The 16,009-nt window shown below is 40.8% G+C and overlaps 1 protein-coding gene across 1 annotated transcript in view; it reads right to left on the reverse strand.

The window, feature by feature from the left end:
* COL25A1 (collagen type XXV alpha 1 chain) overlaps positions 1–16,009 on the reverse strand; it is a 347,683-nt gene that overhangs the window by 69,649 nt on the left and 262,025 nt on the right. The window contains exons 13-14 of the mRNA XM_064149390.1: positions 9,325–9,351; positions 6,764–6,808 (exon numbers count right to left, since the gene is read on the reverse strand). Of these exons, the coding sequence (XP_064005460.1) occupies positions 6,764–6,808; positions 9,325–9,351 (72 nt within the window). The remainder of the gene's footprint in view (positions 1–6,763; positions 6,809–9,324; positions 9,352–16,009) is intronic.

A 16,009-nucleotide genomic window follows, 5' to 3' on the forward strand; every position in this document is an offset into this window, starting at 1 on the left:
CTTCATATCTAGAATTAATCAGCTAAAAATAACATGGCTGGAGGCCTCAGCTTTTCTTGTTTGTAACAGAAAAACTGCCTGGAGGCTGCTGCTCTGAAATAGATTTAGTTTTGGTGAGATGCATAACTCTCTCTGCTCCAGCTGGTTGATACCACCTCGCTCTGAGAAGAAAGGCTGTCAGTATTGCTGTATTTTTCAGTCACTAGAATATAATCAATTTTAGGCATAAGGAAACACAAGAGGCCTCCAAACCTAATCCAGTCTAATTTTACTCTAAAATACATAAATGAGGACAGAAGGCAAAAGTGATTTGTCAGACATGTTATTGTGATTTCCATTTCAAACCAGGGTTGAATTACCTCCTTTCAACTTTCTTTTCACCTCCTCAAAAGTAACTTAAAATTGTTTGTTTAAGGACTGGAAATCTCTCCTGGCCCACTCACCACCTGAAATTAAGTGGAAAGACTCTTCTACAAGACTCAGCTGGCCTACAAAGCTGTCTGAGGATTTGTGAGCTACATTTAATGATGTTTCCTTCCTTTATATACTTTACCTGAAAAAAATGTTAGCATGTGCATAACCTTCCTCATTTCTCTAAAGAAATGTGATAATAATACTTCCAAAATGTATCCTCTACACAGTACATGCTGATGGGGAAGTTCATGCAAATCAAAGTAAGAAATGTGAAGAAAGCAATAAGAAAAGCTCACACAGATACATGAAGGCAACTGGTTAAGAGGGAAATTCTTCTGAGGTTTGTCAGACTGTTACTGTCAAACTACTGAAGCAATTTGAAATGATCTAGCCTGACCACGCACTCTGTTTTCAACACACTCTTATGAATCCCCTCAAATGCCAAGTGCTAAGTGAGAAAAAGCATTCAGTGGAAGTCTAAAGGGTTTATGCACTCCAGACAAACTCATATTTAGAGAGTTGGTTGCACAGACTCCAGAAATATGGCTCCTTCAGGCCAAGTGCAATTCCCGCTTAGAAGACCTCCCCTTTTCTCCCTGTGTTGCTGCTGTCACTAAGAGTCCTTATCATACTAGAACCACTTAACAAATAGCAGTATGGGTACTCTGTATTTGCACAGCTGAACTTTTAAAGACTCTCTTTATGGCCATTTCAATGTGATTAATGTAGGAGTTCAGTCTCCCAATATCACTGCAACCTCATGTTCTCCAGGCAGGTATAATCCTTTCTTGTGCTATTCAAGTGCCTGAGACAGGGAGAAAGTGCAGCTTATCTCCCATCAAATCTTGCTATGAAGCAATCTGCTACAGGTGGATTGTACAACAGTCTGCCAAGAGCACTCATGGAGAGTTTCCTTGCTATCTCCATCCAATGGACAGCACGCTGCTTGCAGGTGTTACTGGGCAGCTCCCTTTCAGTTGCTGTTCTCAACAACATAGTGTGGCCATAGTTGCCCAAATGCAGGAATAAACAAAAAACGTCAGCACTCTTGAAAGACTACTGGTAATATTTCATGGAATTTGGTTGAAATCCCCCCCAAAAAACCCAGTTAATTTTTATAGCAATGATTGTGCTACTACTCTTCATGCAAGGAAAAATAATCTACTGCTCAACAGCCCTGCAGTAACATGTGGGTCATGTAAAATTACACTTACTCTAATATCTAGAGAATGCCTAAGAGAAGTGGTTCATAAGTTAAGGGATTAGAAAATGGTTCTAAATGCACTCAGAATTTATGATCTCATTCCTAGACCTATTGGTCAAACTTGTCAATCGTCTCCCATAATCTACTATTTTAATTAAAGAAGTGGTGAAGGGAAAGGAAAAGAAAAATTACAGAGAAACTTAGGAGATGGAGATGACCTAACTCTGTATTGTTCAATTGCTTAAGGGGAGAGCAAAGATAATTCATTGCTGGCATTCATCAGCTGAAAAATATTTCATTGTCCAGATGAGGAAAGCATTCACACAGACACACACACACAATTTTAAGCTCAGAGCTTAACACTAACTGCCTTTTAAACTAAGAAAAAATATTAACTTGGAACTTAGTGAACTGCACATGCTGCTCTTTGACAGAGCAAGCTCACTGATTAAAAGGCTACCAAGACAGTGAAGCTTTTGTAAAGCCTTTCTGCTACACACATTTTTAAAAGGGAATGACTTGCATCACGCATTCAACTCCAGTTCAACTATTCCACAAATCAACATGAATCTGTATGAGAAAAGCCAGGATAGCCAGCAGACAGCTCATAGTACAGCCCAGCTCTTAAAATTACTACTCTGGTCTTCATTCTGCAGTATCTGTTGTTTCCACATTGCATGAGAATCTCTTTCTTTTCATACAAAATGAAAGAATGGGCCCTTTGGTAGGAAAATAGAATCACAGAATCAACCTGGTTGGAAGAGACCTTCAAGATAACCAAGGCCAACCTAGCACCCAGCCCTAGCCAATCAACTAGACCATGGCACTAAGTGCCTCATCCAGGCTTTTCTTCAACACCTCCAGGGATGGTGCCTCCATCACCTCCCTGGGCAGCCCATTCCAATGCCAATCACTCTCTCTGGCAACAGCTTCCTCCTAACATCCAGCCTATGCTTCCCCCAGCACAACTTGTGACTGTGTCCCCTTGTTCTGTTGCTGGTTGCCTGGGAGAAGAGACCAACCCCCACCTCCCTACAACCTCCCTTCAGCTAGTTGTAGACAGCAATGAGGTCACCCCTATGGGAGCCTTGGGGTGGACTATACTTTCTAACTTTAGAGAAATACTGCTTCAGCTTAACTTTATTTCTACCACTAATTCCAGACTAGTAGAATTATTTACCTATTTATTACAAGAGATAGTAACATCCAACTCTCATCTCCTTAGTATCACATGAAAATCATGTCTATTTTGTGTGCAGAAGGAAATGCTTTCTAGTCTGTATTAATCAACAATTGTGAAGACAAAATGTGACTACATTTCATTTTTAACTGTATGGTTTTCATCCTGCTATCTAGATTTGAATTTATTATTTAATTTTAATATACATACATACATATTTTTAAACTCAAAAGTCAAACAATCCACTGGAAATATTCATAGATTCATAGAATGTTTTAGGTTGGAAGGGACCTTGAAGATCCATCTAGTTCCAACCCCTCTGCCATGGGTAGGGACACCTTGCACTAAACTAGGGTGCTTCAGGTTGACATCTTGTGGCCATTTGAGCTGATTTTCTAGCTCAGACAGAGGGAAGAGGTGAACATTCCAGAGATAGGCCATATAATGGCAACAATAGATAAGTTAATATAATTTCACTGGAGCATCAAGAGCTTTATGTCTAGAAGTACAGCTTGCTCTTTCCCCTTGATGGCTTCTGCTGCTTGAGCTATGCCTGCCTGCTATCTTCCCCTGCTGCTGTTTTGGCTGCTGCTGCTTCTGCTGCTTCGCCACCGCTTGACCCTTTCCCCCATCTTCCTTAAGGCTGCTATATATTTTTTTTCTCTAGTAGTTTATTTCTCTTTATACTGTTATACTTAAATTATAAGAGATATAATTTCATCTTTCCCTGACTTTCCAAAAAAATCTGTGTTGTGGTGGGTAGCCAGGTGGGGGTTGGTCTCTTCTCCCAGACAACCAGCAACAGAACAAGGGGACACAGTCTCAAGTTGTGCTGGGGGAAGTCTAGGCTGGATGTTAGGAGGAAGTTCTTGGCAGAGAGAGTGATTGGCATTGGAATGGGCTGCCCAGGGAGGTGGTGGAGTCACTGTCCTTGGAGGTGTTGAAGAAAAGCCTGGATGAGGCACTTAGTGCCATGGTCTAGTTGACTGGCTAGGGCTGGGTGCTAGGTTGGACTGGATGATGTTGGAGGTCTCCTCCAACCTGGTTGATTTTATGGTTCTATGATTCTACCAGGAGAGGGATGCACCCTAATCTGGGACACATCTTTATTAAAGTGATGATAATTTAAGAATATCTTCCAAGTTTTACATGCTGCACTTCTTGAAGTGTATCAAATAAAGATAAATCCATAATCTGAAAATATTAGGAGCTGGTCTTACAGCACTTTTTGAAGTTGGTAAACAGCATCTAAAGATGCATTTGCATTTTCTCTTAATGAATGTCATCTGCAACTGATCTAGGGTATGGTGTCCCTGCCCATGGCAGGGGAATTGGAACTAGATGATCCTTGTAGTCCCTTCCTTCCAACCCTGACTGATTCTATGCAGACTTCTTTTCTTATCCATGAAACATGACCTCAAGTGAGTCTATGTGGTCTCCTAAAAATCAATACACAAACCTGCCACTGCAGCTTTAAAGACAAAAATCCATATCTCCCCAAATGAGAGCTTAATAAGCAGTTCTGCACATTTAACTTATTCCATCAACATCCATTTTTTGTCCTTATCCAAGTGAAGATTTCTGGTTAGAGTTCTATTTGATGTGCTTTACAAATTCACCCTGTCCAGACTTCTCATATTGTATTTATTTTTTTTAAATACAAAGACAGGCAGATGGAGCTGTGGTTTTTCAGCCTGAAGAAGAGAAGGGTCTGGGGAGACCTTGTAGTGTCCTTGCAGTACCTGAAGGGGGACTACAAGAAGGCTGGAGAGGAACTGTTTGCAAAGGTCTGCAGTGACAGGATGGGGAGCAATGGTTTGGAATTAGAGGAGATTTAGATTGGATGTTAGGAAGAAATTTTTTACCATGAAGATGGTGGAACACTGGAACAGGTTGCCCAAGAATGTAGTAGAGGACCCATCTCTGGAGATATGCAAGGTAGGATTGACAAGGCTCTGAGCAACCTGATCTAGTGGCTGATGACCCTGCTCACTGCAGAGGAGTTAGATTAGAGGACCTTTGGAGGTCACTTCCAACCCAAGCCATTCTATGATTTTCCTGCACATCCAAAGAAAATAATGTTACAAAATTTGTCTTCACTGCTTATTCTTTCACAAGACTTGTGTGATGTACAGCAACAATTGGTAAGTACCATCAGCCAAGTGCCATCTACCAGCTTGCAGTTGAAAACACCAAGTGAAAAAACATTCAGGACTTAATGGAAATCTATTTCATATTTTTTTCCCTAAATAATTTCTTGTGTGCTCTATCTATCATCTATCTACCTACCTAGTTCTATTTTTTTTCTGCCATTCCACAATCATGATAATTTTTATGGATGTGATGCTTATGGATGTGGTTTAGTGGTAGCAGCTCAGCAGTAGTGGTGGGATTGTGAACTCCAGGCGAGTGGTTGGACTTCATGACCTCAAAAGTCTATTCCAACCTTGACAGTTCTATCATTCTCTGATAATACTCTAATAAAAACCAAGGGTCCTAGCATTATCACAAAAGTGATATGACTGATTACTACAGCATGCCTTAAAGCCACTGTCAAAACACATCTCTAACACTGGATATTATGCTATTAGAAACAACACATCCTTTTTGTCAGGAAAGAGGGATTGGAATGAAATTATTTGAAACACCTTATTAACTTCTATTCCTAGGGCTTTCAGGGAGGAAGGTAGACAAAAGGATTGTAAATAACTGTTTTACACTCCTGTCTCTTGCTGCTTAAACACAGCAAAGAATCTAAACCCCACATTTTCCTTTTGGTATTCACTGCAGGGGCCTTTGAAGTTGACTAGGAATGTTAGTGCCTGTGAGAACAACAGATGGGTAGCACTGTTTACATTCAGGGAGGGATATTATTTAAACCCTACCACCTAGATTTGCCAACAAACCTTAGCAATGCTGTGAAATCCTGATGCTTTATTGTGACCCCTCCTTATGGAGGGCTGTTCTAACTATGAGTTAACTTGGTGCTGGCAGTGCAAGATAATGCTGACTTGCCTGAGTTAGAATTTCCTTCTGGTGGTGTTTGATTTATTTCTCTGCGTTTTTGTAACCAACTTCAATCACAGATTTATAGAATTGATTCAATTGGAAAAGACCTCTAAGATCACAGAGTCCATTCAACCTAACACCACCATGGTCATTAAACCATGTCCCAAAGTATCATGTCCACATGTTTCTGGAACACCTCCAGGGACACAGACTCCACTGCCTCCCTGGGCAGCCTGTTTCAATGCCTGGCCACTCTTTCAGTTAAAAAGGTGTTTCCTAATATTTAACCTAAACCTCTACTAGTGCAATTTGAAGTACTCTCTTGGTCTATCACAAGAAGAGACTATTCCCCAGCTCACTACAACCTCATTTTAGGAGGTTGTAGAGAAGAAAGAGGTCTCCCCTCAGCCTCCTCTTCTCCAGAATTTCACCTTATTATGTTTCCAGTTTCTTTTTATCCTCTATTTATAGGTGCATTAACAATGTATTAGCACTGTATAAATGTCCAGTATCAACATAAAGTGTTTGCATCATAGGATTGAATTAACAAAAAGTGAAAAAAAAAAAAATCTACAGGAAAAACTTGCTTTGTAAATACATTGTCTCAAGTTGTACATCCCTAATAGGCATTTCTTTTTGGAACTTATCAGTCATCATGAAATCTGATCGTCAAATTTCACCTTAATTCATTATATTTGTTGCTTGTTGGAGATAAAGTATCAAAAAATGCTTCAGAGCACAAAGCAGAATGTAGAGTCTTTTCCATGAAGCCAACCACAGTTCTGGATCTAAGGCTGCATATTGGTCACATAGAATCATAGAATCAACCAGGTTGGAAGAGACCTCTGAGATCATCCAGTCCAACCTAGCACCCAGCCCTAGCCAGTCAACTAGCCCTGAGTAGCTTTAATCAACTACATAAACAACAGCAGTGCTGACAAAGTCAGTGAACTTACCACTTGTCCGTCTCTCCCTGGAACACCAGGCACTCCAACTGAACCCTGGTGAGAAACAGATGCTGATGTTTAGCAAATGAAACAGGTCGTGAAACCTTTCATCTCTTAATACAGTACTTAGAAATGTTGGTGAATGTTTGCTTATTGTAACTGCAATAAATTCTGAGGAAAAATATTTTTTATCCAAGCTGAGCTCTCTTTTCAGTTGAGATTTGACACCAGTTGGACCAGGTCTCATGTTGTACATTGTAATGACTGTCCCACTGTTGGGAATAGTAATATTAAATGTAGTGATTCTATAGAATTGTCTGATTATGGTGCACTGGAACATAAGCCATGGACAGGCGAGGGTGCACGAGCTCAGAAGTACTGAGTTAATATAAAATAGAAGGTTGGAATGACCTTAGAGAATGGTGTAACAAATACAAACAAATGTAAAGCTGGAGCCTGTGGGTTTTGCCTATCTCTGCTGACTTAGATTGCTTAGATACAATGTAAGGGCTGTTGAGAGAATATGATGAATGTCTACATCAATTAGTATGTAATTTCTAATGCAAGTACATGTAACCAATTACAGTTTAATACAATTTGTAGCCTTCTGATGAAAGGTACATAAACACATGTTTGGAATGCAATAAATTCATTGGATTGGAATTTGCTTGTGTCAGGCTTCTCCTAGTCTCTTCTGATGCCCATGGCATTATAGCCCGTGGTATCCCACTGCATGGCCTCTTCTAGGCAGAAGCCTAAGGTTGAAGGCAGCTTTGTAATGTTGTCAATGCTTCTCAAGAAATGTAAGAGTTAAAATGCAATTCCATTTAATGCTGTTAATAAATATTGGGAGTGATCCCACATAATCAAAGACAGCACCTGAGCAAAACTATCCGTACTTCAAGACTGATGCTTCAAGCACAGTAGGCTGGTAATGCTGGTCTTTCTTAGGGCTTTTGAGAGATAGTTGGCAATAATTCAGCCTGATGGTGCAAATTACTCCTTGAAACTCCACCAGCATTACAGTAATCAAAATTTAAAAGCCAAACACAAGGAGTGGACAAAGAAGGAAAGCAAATAATTAATATTGACTTGCCACATTACAGAGATCTTTTGACAAAGCTCTCACTCTATAAGTTTCTACATGCTGAATGATTTTTCTGAGGGAACTCGTGTGACTGCTGGTGCAGATGTTCAGTGAAAACTTGAGGCATGAGGAATGCTGTGCTTGCACAACATTTTCCTTGTCTTCAATAATAAAAAGCTCAGCAATTGAAAGCATAGTTTTTGTTTTTAATTTCTGAACACCTTAATGGGATACAAAACCATGACAGCTATTGGAAAGGTTGGCACCTTGAAAAAGAAGCCAGGAGACTGGGACAAAGTTCAGGAGGGCTTTAAACCATCGTCTGCAATAAACTATCCTCTTTATACCAATTCATTCTCTCAGTGAGTCTCTACAGCCAAAGTTTGTCAGATATTTGAAAGTTCATGGGTCTTGTTGATGATGTACAAATAAAATATCTTCCTGCTGAAGTCTTAGGGTACAATTATATAATGGTAACTTAGATATCTGTGCAGCTTTACAGTGCCACATTCTTGCAGTGCTAAACACGAAGGGTAGTTCCTTCCTCCAGCTTGCAAACTCTGTATGGTTCACAGCTGACAAAATTCCATCAGTTTATAAGGTTTGGGATTAAATCTTTACATATGAGCTGATTTCCTTTCTTTTGTTCAAAAATTTCCATTTGAACAGATGCAAAGGAATATTTACCCTCAAGAGTATTACCTCAGAAGAGGAACAACTAGAGGCGGCATCCTTCTCACATGTTAATATTAGTTATCTCTTTCCTTTTTCATACAACCTTTCACTCCTTTGCAATCAGCTAGAAAATTGCTTGCCTTGCTGGTGTGTGTGTGTGTGAGAGATGCTGGTAAAATGCTACTCACTAGCTGTTGCTGCTGATGTATCTAGGATTGTTTTAATGGTGTCCTTCCATAAATCCCAAACTCACTCCATCAAATTGAGGCAGTCAGCTTTAATGAGTATAAATAACACTGACAGCACTCTCAGGAAGTCAGGGCTTGGGTTACTGAAGGAACAGGAAGACACCACAGACCACCTGATCACCACCATGCAACTCCATTTATCAGCAACACCTATGTCCTTTGTTTATGCTGGTCAATTTTTCAGTCATATGGCACTGATCTACTTGAGCAAGGACATGCATTTAATCAGAAACTCTATCTCCCCACCTTCCACAATGCTTTAACCTTGGCTCCCTAGTCGTACCAGCGCAAGAATAAGGAAAATTTTAGTGACCTTTTCACCTGAAAGTTAAGCAGACAGATTGAAAACAGTCTGCTCTGCATTGCTTGAACTTCCTCTGATGGGGGAAATGAGAAATCTGATGTCTCACCTCAGATTGCTGCATTTTGCAAAGACAAAACTCAGAGCCTAAACTAACTGATTCACTGCAGTGTGAAGTAGCAAATTCCATTCACTTTCTGCATGCAATTTGGCACCTGAAGGAATGATCGCTTCCACAGTATTGTTGTTTATACCATACCTTTTGTCCTGGAGGTCCCTGAGGTCCCTGCAAAGGGAAAACAGTTCAATTAGCATCATGATTCTAGCCAATTTAAACTGAAATGACCAATTAAAACTGTCTTATTGTGTAAGCATTCTGATACTGGACTGAAACCAGTTGGTGTTTTATACATCTAGAAAAAGTAAAGCTTTAAGCTCAAAACGCACAATGGATCATTTCTCTTCTCTTTTGGAACTTATCTAACTACTGACTGAAAGACTCAATTATTCCCCTTTTCTAATCTTTCCTCTTCCAACCCATCTGTTTCTTCTAATGCTGGTGAATCTGTCGGCATTAAGGTGACTGTGGTTATTCTCTTTCTGATTCCAGCTAGCAGCCAGTTGTGTGTTCTCAGTAATACATCTGCTCAGTAGCATAAAAACAAAGCTTAGACAAACAAGCATTTTTGAAATAGAGAGAAGCATAAGCCTCAAAAATCTTCTCACCTGCTGGGCAGCAGCACATATAACTACATTTTACTCAAGATGTGACCTGAGCCATTGCTTGCATTCTAAGAATTGTCAAGCATGCTCTTGGGAAGAAAGAAATCACTCTTCTGTCCCCACACCCTGAAAAGGCTGGAAGAGATATCTTAGTTCAGGAAAGCTTAACTGCTAAGTGTCACACAGGAGTCCAAGTCCCACCAATATTAGTAGGACTCATTTCTCATCTAGCATCTCTGAAGTACTCGGGTGGTTTGTAGCCACAGCGAAGAGGAAAGGCAGGAAGGAATTAGATCACTCAAACATTTTGGCTGTCTATTTCAGCAAAAAACAGGCAGTGTCCACCATAGCTCTTACATGGTCCTACTACAAGTACTGGTGTTGTAGCAAGCAAAGTGAATTCTGAATTCACAGAAGTGTTTAAAAAAACCCAAACAACTAAAAAAATACTCCAAAGGCAAAACCTGCAGTATCCAAATCCTTCTGATACGCAGAAGAATAGCAAAATAGTTGTCTGGTGTCATAACTGCAATTATTTATCAAACATAGAATCAACCAGGTTGGAAGAGACCTCCAAGATCATCCAGTCCAACCTAGCACCCAGCCCTATCCAGTCAACAAGACCAAGGATTGGTTTGAAATGCAAGGCCAATTTTATTCTTGAGGTAGCATGATGTTAGAAAGAATCCTCTCCCACTGGTGGATGGACTGATGCAAAACTTTTCGGAACATTGCTCCAATGCAACTTTAAACTGCCAACTTGGAAAATACCCAAGCAGTCAGCACTAATGATGACCAGAACAGTGAGCAGAGTTATCATCTACTTTTTCAAACAGAAGAAAAAAAAATAATCTCCCCATCCCACTGTGTTTCATAGAACCTGAAAACCAGGTCTTCTTTATAGCAAGTACCTGAAATCTAACCCCAAGATTTGGTAGAGTTCGAGGACACCAGTAAAACTGAACATGGCAAATGAAAACCAGCCTATTTCCTAAGCACTGGTTGCAAGTAGACTCTAAGAAAACTGAAAGTGGTGGAAAAAGCAAAAACCAAAACCAAATCAAGAGCAGGTTGGTAGGTGAGAGCGCTCTGATGGCTAAGGAACCATGGATATTAACAACAGACACCACAGAAAGGTTGTTTTCCTTTTCTTCCAGAGAAGGAAGAAGTTTTTTCCAGTGCCCAACACTAGGTCATCACCAGGTGATGAACTAGAAATTTTCCCCTTCTGTGAAAAAGATGCAAGTCTGACTAACACCTTCAAAATTCTAAGAAAGCAGTGCTCAAACTAGAGCTTTCCTATGTCACCCTTGTCAAAATGTGCTTCAGATGTCTACTTTCTGAGCCTCAATTACCCACTGATCTTTCACATAGAATCATAGAATCAACCAGGTTGGAAGAGACCTCCAAGATCATCCAGGCCAACCCAGCACCCAGCCCTAGTCAGTCAACTAGACCATGGCACTAAGTGCCTCATCCAGTCTTCTCTTGAAAACCTCCAGGGACAGTGCCTCCACCACCTCCCTGGGCAGCCCATTCCAATGCCAATCACTCTCTCTGCCAACAACTTCCTCCTAACATCCAGCCTATACCTATCCTGGCACAACTTGAGACGGTGTCCCCTTGTTCTATTTCTGGTTGCCTGGGAGAAGAGGCCACCCCCTACCTGGCTACAGCCTCCCTTCAGGTAGTTGTAGACAGCAATGAGGTCCCCCCTGAGCCTCCTCTTCTCCAAGCTGCACATCCCCAGCTCCCTCAGCCTCTCCTCATAGGATTTGTGCTCCAGGCCCCTCACCAGCTTTGTTGCCCTTCTGTGGACACATTCCAGCACCTCAACATCTCTCTTGAATTGAGGAGCCCAGAACTGGACACAGTACTCAAGGTGTGGCCTGACCAGCGCTGAGTACAGGGGAAGAATAACCTCCCTTGTCCTGCTGGCCACACTGTTCCTGATGCACTATATGTTAACTTGTTTGTTGCATTTTGAGAGTATTTCAGGTTTTAAGAAAACTCTCTCTGTCAGTAAGCCAGACTGAACAGAGAACAACTGAAGACTGCCTTCATAGTTTGTACTTGCTGCTTTTATTTCCAGTGAATGAATACTGCCTCTTCAGTTTCTAACTACTTAAGAAGCTAATAAAACCTTCTAAAGACATTCGACTGTATTAAATTACCATTTGGGAGCCCTCAATACCAAGTTACTATTTGAAGGGAAAATGATCACTCACTCATTAATCCTATCCTCCAAAGTAAACTGTTTAAATGTGCTGCTCTCTTGAGCATTTTGTGCCTGGTGCTTGCAGCTGTCAGCTTGTGGGATGGATATAATTCAAGACATTGCAGATGTCTCCAGAAAAGTTCTTTCCTCAGAATTTTCCCCTCACTGTTGTCTTCATTCCAGCTTCTCCAGAGCAGTTACTGAATAAGAAAATATTTACATAGTAGCAGTGCCTTGATTTTACAGTGCTTTTAAAATCAATTAGAGAAAAGAAGCAGCAGATACTTATTAATATTTTATACAATTGGCAGTTTTTCATTTCTGGCAGTTAAGTCTTTCCTCTAACTGGAAATGGTTCTGCCTCTCAAGCCTGTTAAGCTACCCTGCCACTTGACAAGAAGTCCTCAACAGAGGAGCTTCATAAAAGGTATACTCAGCAAGCCAACTTCAATTAAAAGCTTACCTGAAGTGATGCATGTCACATTTCACATATGATTATTAATCAGTGTTTCTTACCTTTTGAAAGTTCAGGCTGCAAACCAGAACTGAATAGGATCAATTTTTCTTTAGAGCACTGCTCCCTAGCATGTGAAAGAAGCTCAAAACCACTGAAATCTTAGCAGCTCATCCATTGCCAGCTCACATGCCTCCTTCACATAAGCCTTCCAACAGTCACTTAGAAAACCTAAAATTAAATTACTAATAGAAAATTACTTTAAAAAACCACTCTAAACCACTCCAGAATTGCTGGAAATTGGCTACTGTCTATACTACCTACATTCACTGAGCAAAGCACAGAATCACTCTGGGGAGATGAGAATAAGCAAGTAAATGAAATTTGAGAAAAATGGAGAGCATAAAGGGATTGAAATAAAACCACCAATGCCAAGATATAAGTTTATTTCCAATGGTATAACTGATAGCTTCTAGAAGAATCTACAGAGGAAATACAGTATTTTTGGCCCAATTATTCTGTTGGACTGGGGAGAGACCTGCATTGCCTGCTTGATGAAGAAGCAGCAGGACCAACAATCAAGACCTCTATGTGGGTCTTGAGATGGAAGGAGAATACAAGAAATAGAAGAGGGTTTCCTTAGGCTATTTTGGTTTTCCTGCAGTGGTATGCTGGCTCTGCTGGTTGCTCCAGTACAACAAAAGGCATGTTTTGCAAATGCAGTCAGCTAAGCTCCACTGCTCCATCTCCAGAGTCAACTCCATCCAATTTGGATGGAGCTCTTCTACAACTGGATTCACTCAGCCCAGTGCAGACAGCTGCTACAACTTCCACCACATCTCTCTACTCTGCAGTGACCAAGCATGTACCAAATAAGCAGTAGTGTTCATCAGTTGGAGGCTCAATCTACTACTACAGGAAATGTATTGTCACTCAGCCTCGGCAACTATCATCCCTGGGAATATGAAGGTAAAACAAAAGCCTTTAAGACAAGAACAATAGAGTTCTTTTACCTTCTGCCTCCTCTGAAACTGAACAAATCACCCTATTATAGTCTATGCAGACAATGTTAAGAGCAACTATTTGTCTTTTGCTTCTATCATTGGAAGGTGCCAGAGTTTCCACGTAGGGATGCTCAGCATCAACAAGCAACACTAAAACCCCCATTTTATAAAGAGCATGTAGGCTTCAAAAACTCCAGGGAAAGTTCAGGACAGTGTAACTGCTTAGCAGTTTTACCATTAAATTACTTTTCTTTAAGTTGAGACACACTGACTGAGACACTGCAACTGAGGGCCGAACATTCTGGTTGTGGAAACTGCACAGAACAGGAAAATAATGTAATAAAAATCAAAAGTAGTTCTCACTTCTTCAGATACCATGAACACTCCAGAAGAAAACTTTGCCATCATGTACAGTTGACTAAACTATCTAGGCAACTATCACAAGCTTCAATGAATGATGTTCTCCTCCAGACACCTCCTCAAATGGGAGGATGGCAAAAGGTTTGTGGCTCTGAAGAAATTCAATTGCTATCTGTTTTTCTCTGGAGATGGAGAATTATTTGATAGGTACTTAAGCACTTGAAGACTGAGTAACACAGGCCAAACAAATATTTCTAGAAATCTTTAAAAGGCAAAATATTTCCACTATGGAAGCCATCCCTCAATCACTGTTTTCTGAAGTCAACAGACCTCTAAGAGCTTGTATCGTATCAAACCTTGGGCTGGGTGTTAGGAGGAAGTTCTTCACAGAGAGAGTGATTTGATATTGGAATGAGCTGCCCAGGGAGGTGGTGGAGTTGCCATCCCTGGAGGTGTTCAAAAAAAGACTGGATGAGGCACTTAGTGCCATGGTCTAGTTGATTGGACAGGGCTGGGTGCTAGGTTGGACTGGATGATCTTGGAGGTCTCTTCCAACCTGATTGATTCTATAATTCTATAATGAAGCTGGACACTTTGGTTGGGCCTTAACAAATAACTACCTGAAATAAATAATTTAAAAAAGAAAAGTAGCAAAAGCCAACTGAAAAGACAATCCTAAATGTATTTAGTGTGCTAGTTTGAAGCTAGCTAGAATGTTTTGGTGAGAAGGATTAGATTGCAATGGTGATGTCTACCTCACTCATGGGCTTGCTGAGATGTATAAGAACAAGAATCTAAACATAGATAAGGCACTTCTTCTTGGGGCATTGCCTGAGCTGCATTTCTCTCTAGCCTCTCTACCATCTCTCTGATTAATCCACTTTGCTTCCTAACCCTCTGGCCAAACCTCCATTCTCCCTTGGGACTGGAGTAAGGTTGAGGGGTAGGGGGAAGGTGATGGGGTGGTTGGGAGCCCTTCCTGGGGACTCAGGTTTCTGGGAGGGCTGTTGTGTTTCTGTATTACCTTTTACCTCATCTATTTCTGTACATAACTATATACTGCAAATATCTGCTTGCATATTTAGCTAAGTTGTAAACAATAAGCTTCATTCAAATTTCCAGAGCTGGCTGAGTCTAGCCTGGGTGATTTCCAAAGTTGGGGGGGGGAGGGAACACTCAAACCATCACAGTTAGAAAAAAGTGTTTTGAGTCCAGAATTCTTCCTAGGCTTCTTTTCTAGTGTTACAGTTGTATTTTCCTTTTAAGTCAACTCAGATCTTCATGATCCAGCGAGCTGCTAAACAAAAAAATAACGCAGCCCAGTAAAGGTTAAAGCTGCAGTTTGAAAGCACACAGCAACCAAGGGTGTCATACATTAGCAGCAGCCTTTCAAGGTGTTTTTGTGTTCAGCTTCTGCTGACCCAGTGCTTAACATTCAAAGAAATGTATGAAAGAGAAAGTTGGGGCCTTTTCAATTTGCAGGCCTGGGACAGCAGTAACGATTTGTTTTACAAGCTATCAGAGTTCATGGGCAGTGAGCACAAATACCAAATGAAAATGCATAGCAAAAATATATACTGAAAAAGTGAATGTTTTTGTGGACTGAAAAAAGCTACACAGAAACCAGTACCACAATGGTGCCATATATATTATCATAGAATCAACCAGGTTGGAAGAGACCTCCAAGATCAGCCAGTCCAACCCATCCCTCAGCCCTAGCCAGTCAACTAGACCATGGCACTAAGTGCCTCATCCAGGCTTTTCTTGAACACCTCCAGGGATGGTACAAACCCACTCTTATTCCAATGCTTTGGGGGAGGGGGGGGGGAATCAACCCACTTTTTTGTTTTTAAATTTCCATGCTTCCTATGTAAAATAAACACTTAAAAGCTTTTTGCACCTAGAAGGGCCTCTAGGAGGTATTGTGTCTATATTTCTATGAGACAAAAGAAGTTCCAATCCCTGAGAACAGGTATTTCCCCTTCAGTGTCAGTAAGAATCATGAAACACACAGAAGAGAATCATGGAATCATTTAGCTTGGAAAAAGGCCTTTTGAGATCACGGAGCCCACTTAATACCATTAAGTTCACCACTATATTGTGTCCCTAAGTGCCACAACTTTTAAATGCTTCCGGGGACGTAGACTCCACCACTTCCCTGGGCAGCCTGTTCCTATGCTTTACA

Source organism: Pogoniulus pusillus, chromosome 9, assembly GCF_015220805.1.
Source record: "Pogoniulus pusillus isolate bPogPus1 chromosome 9, bPogPus1.pri, whole genome shotgun sequence".
In the NCBI taxonomy this organism is placed as follows: Eukaryota; Metazoa; Chordata; class Aves; order Piciformes; family Lybiidae; genus Pogoniulus; species Pogoniulus pusillus.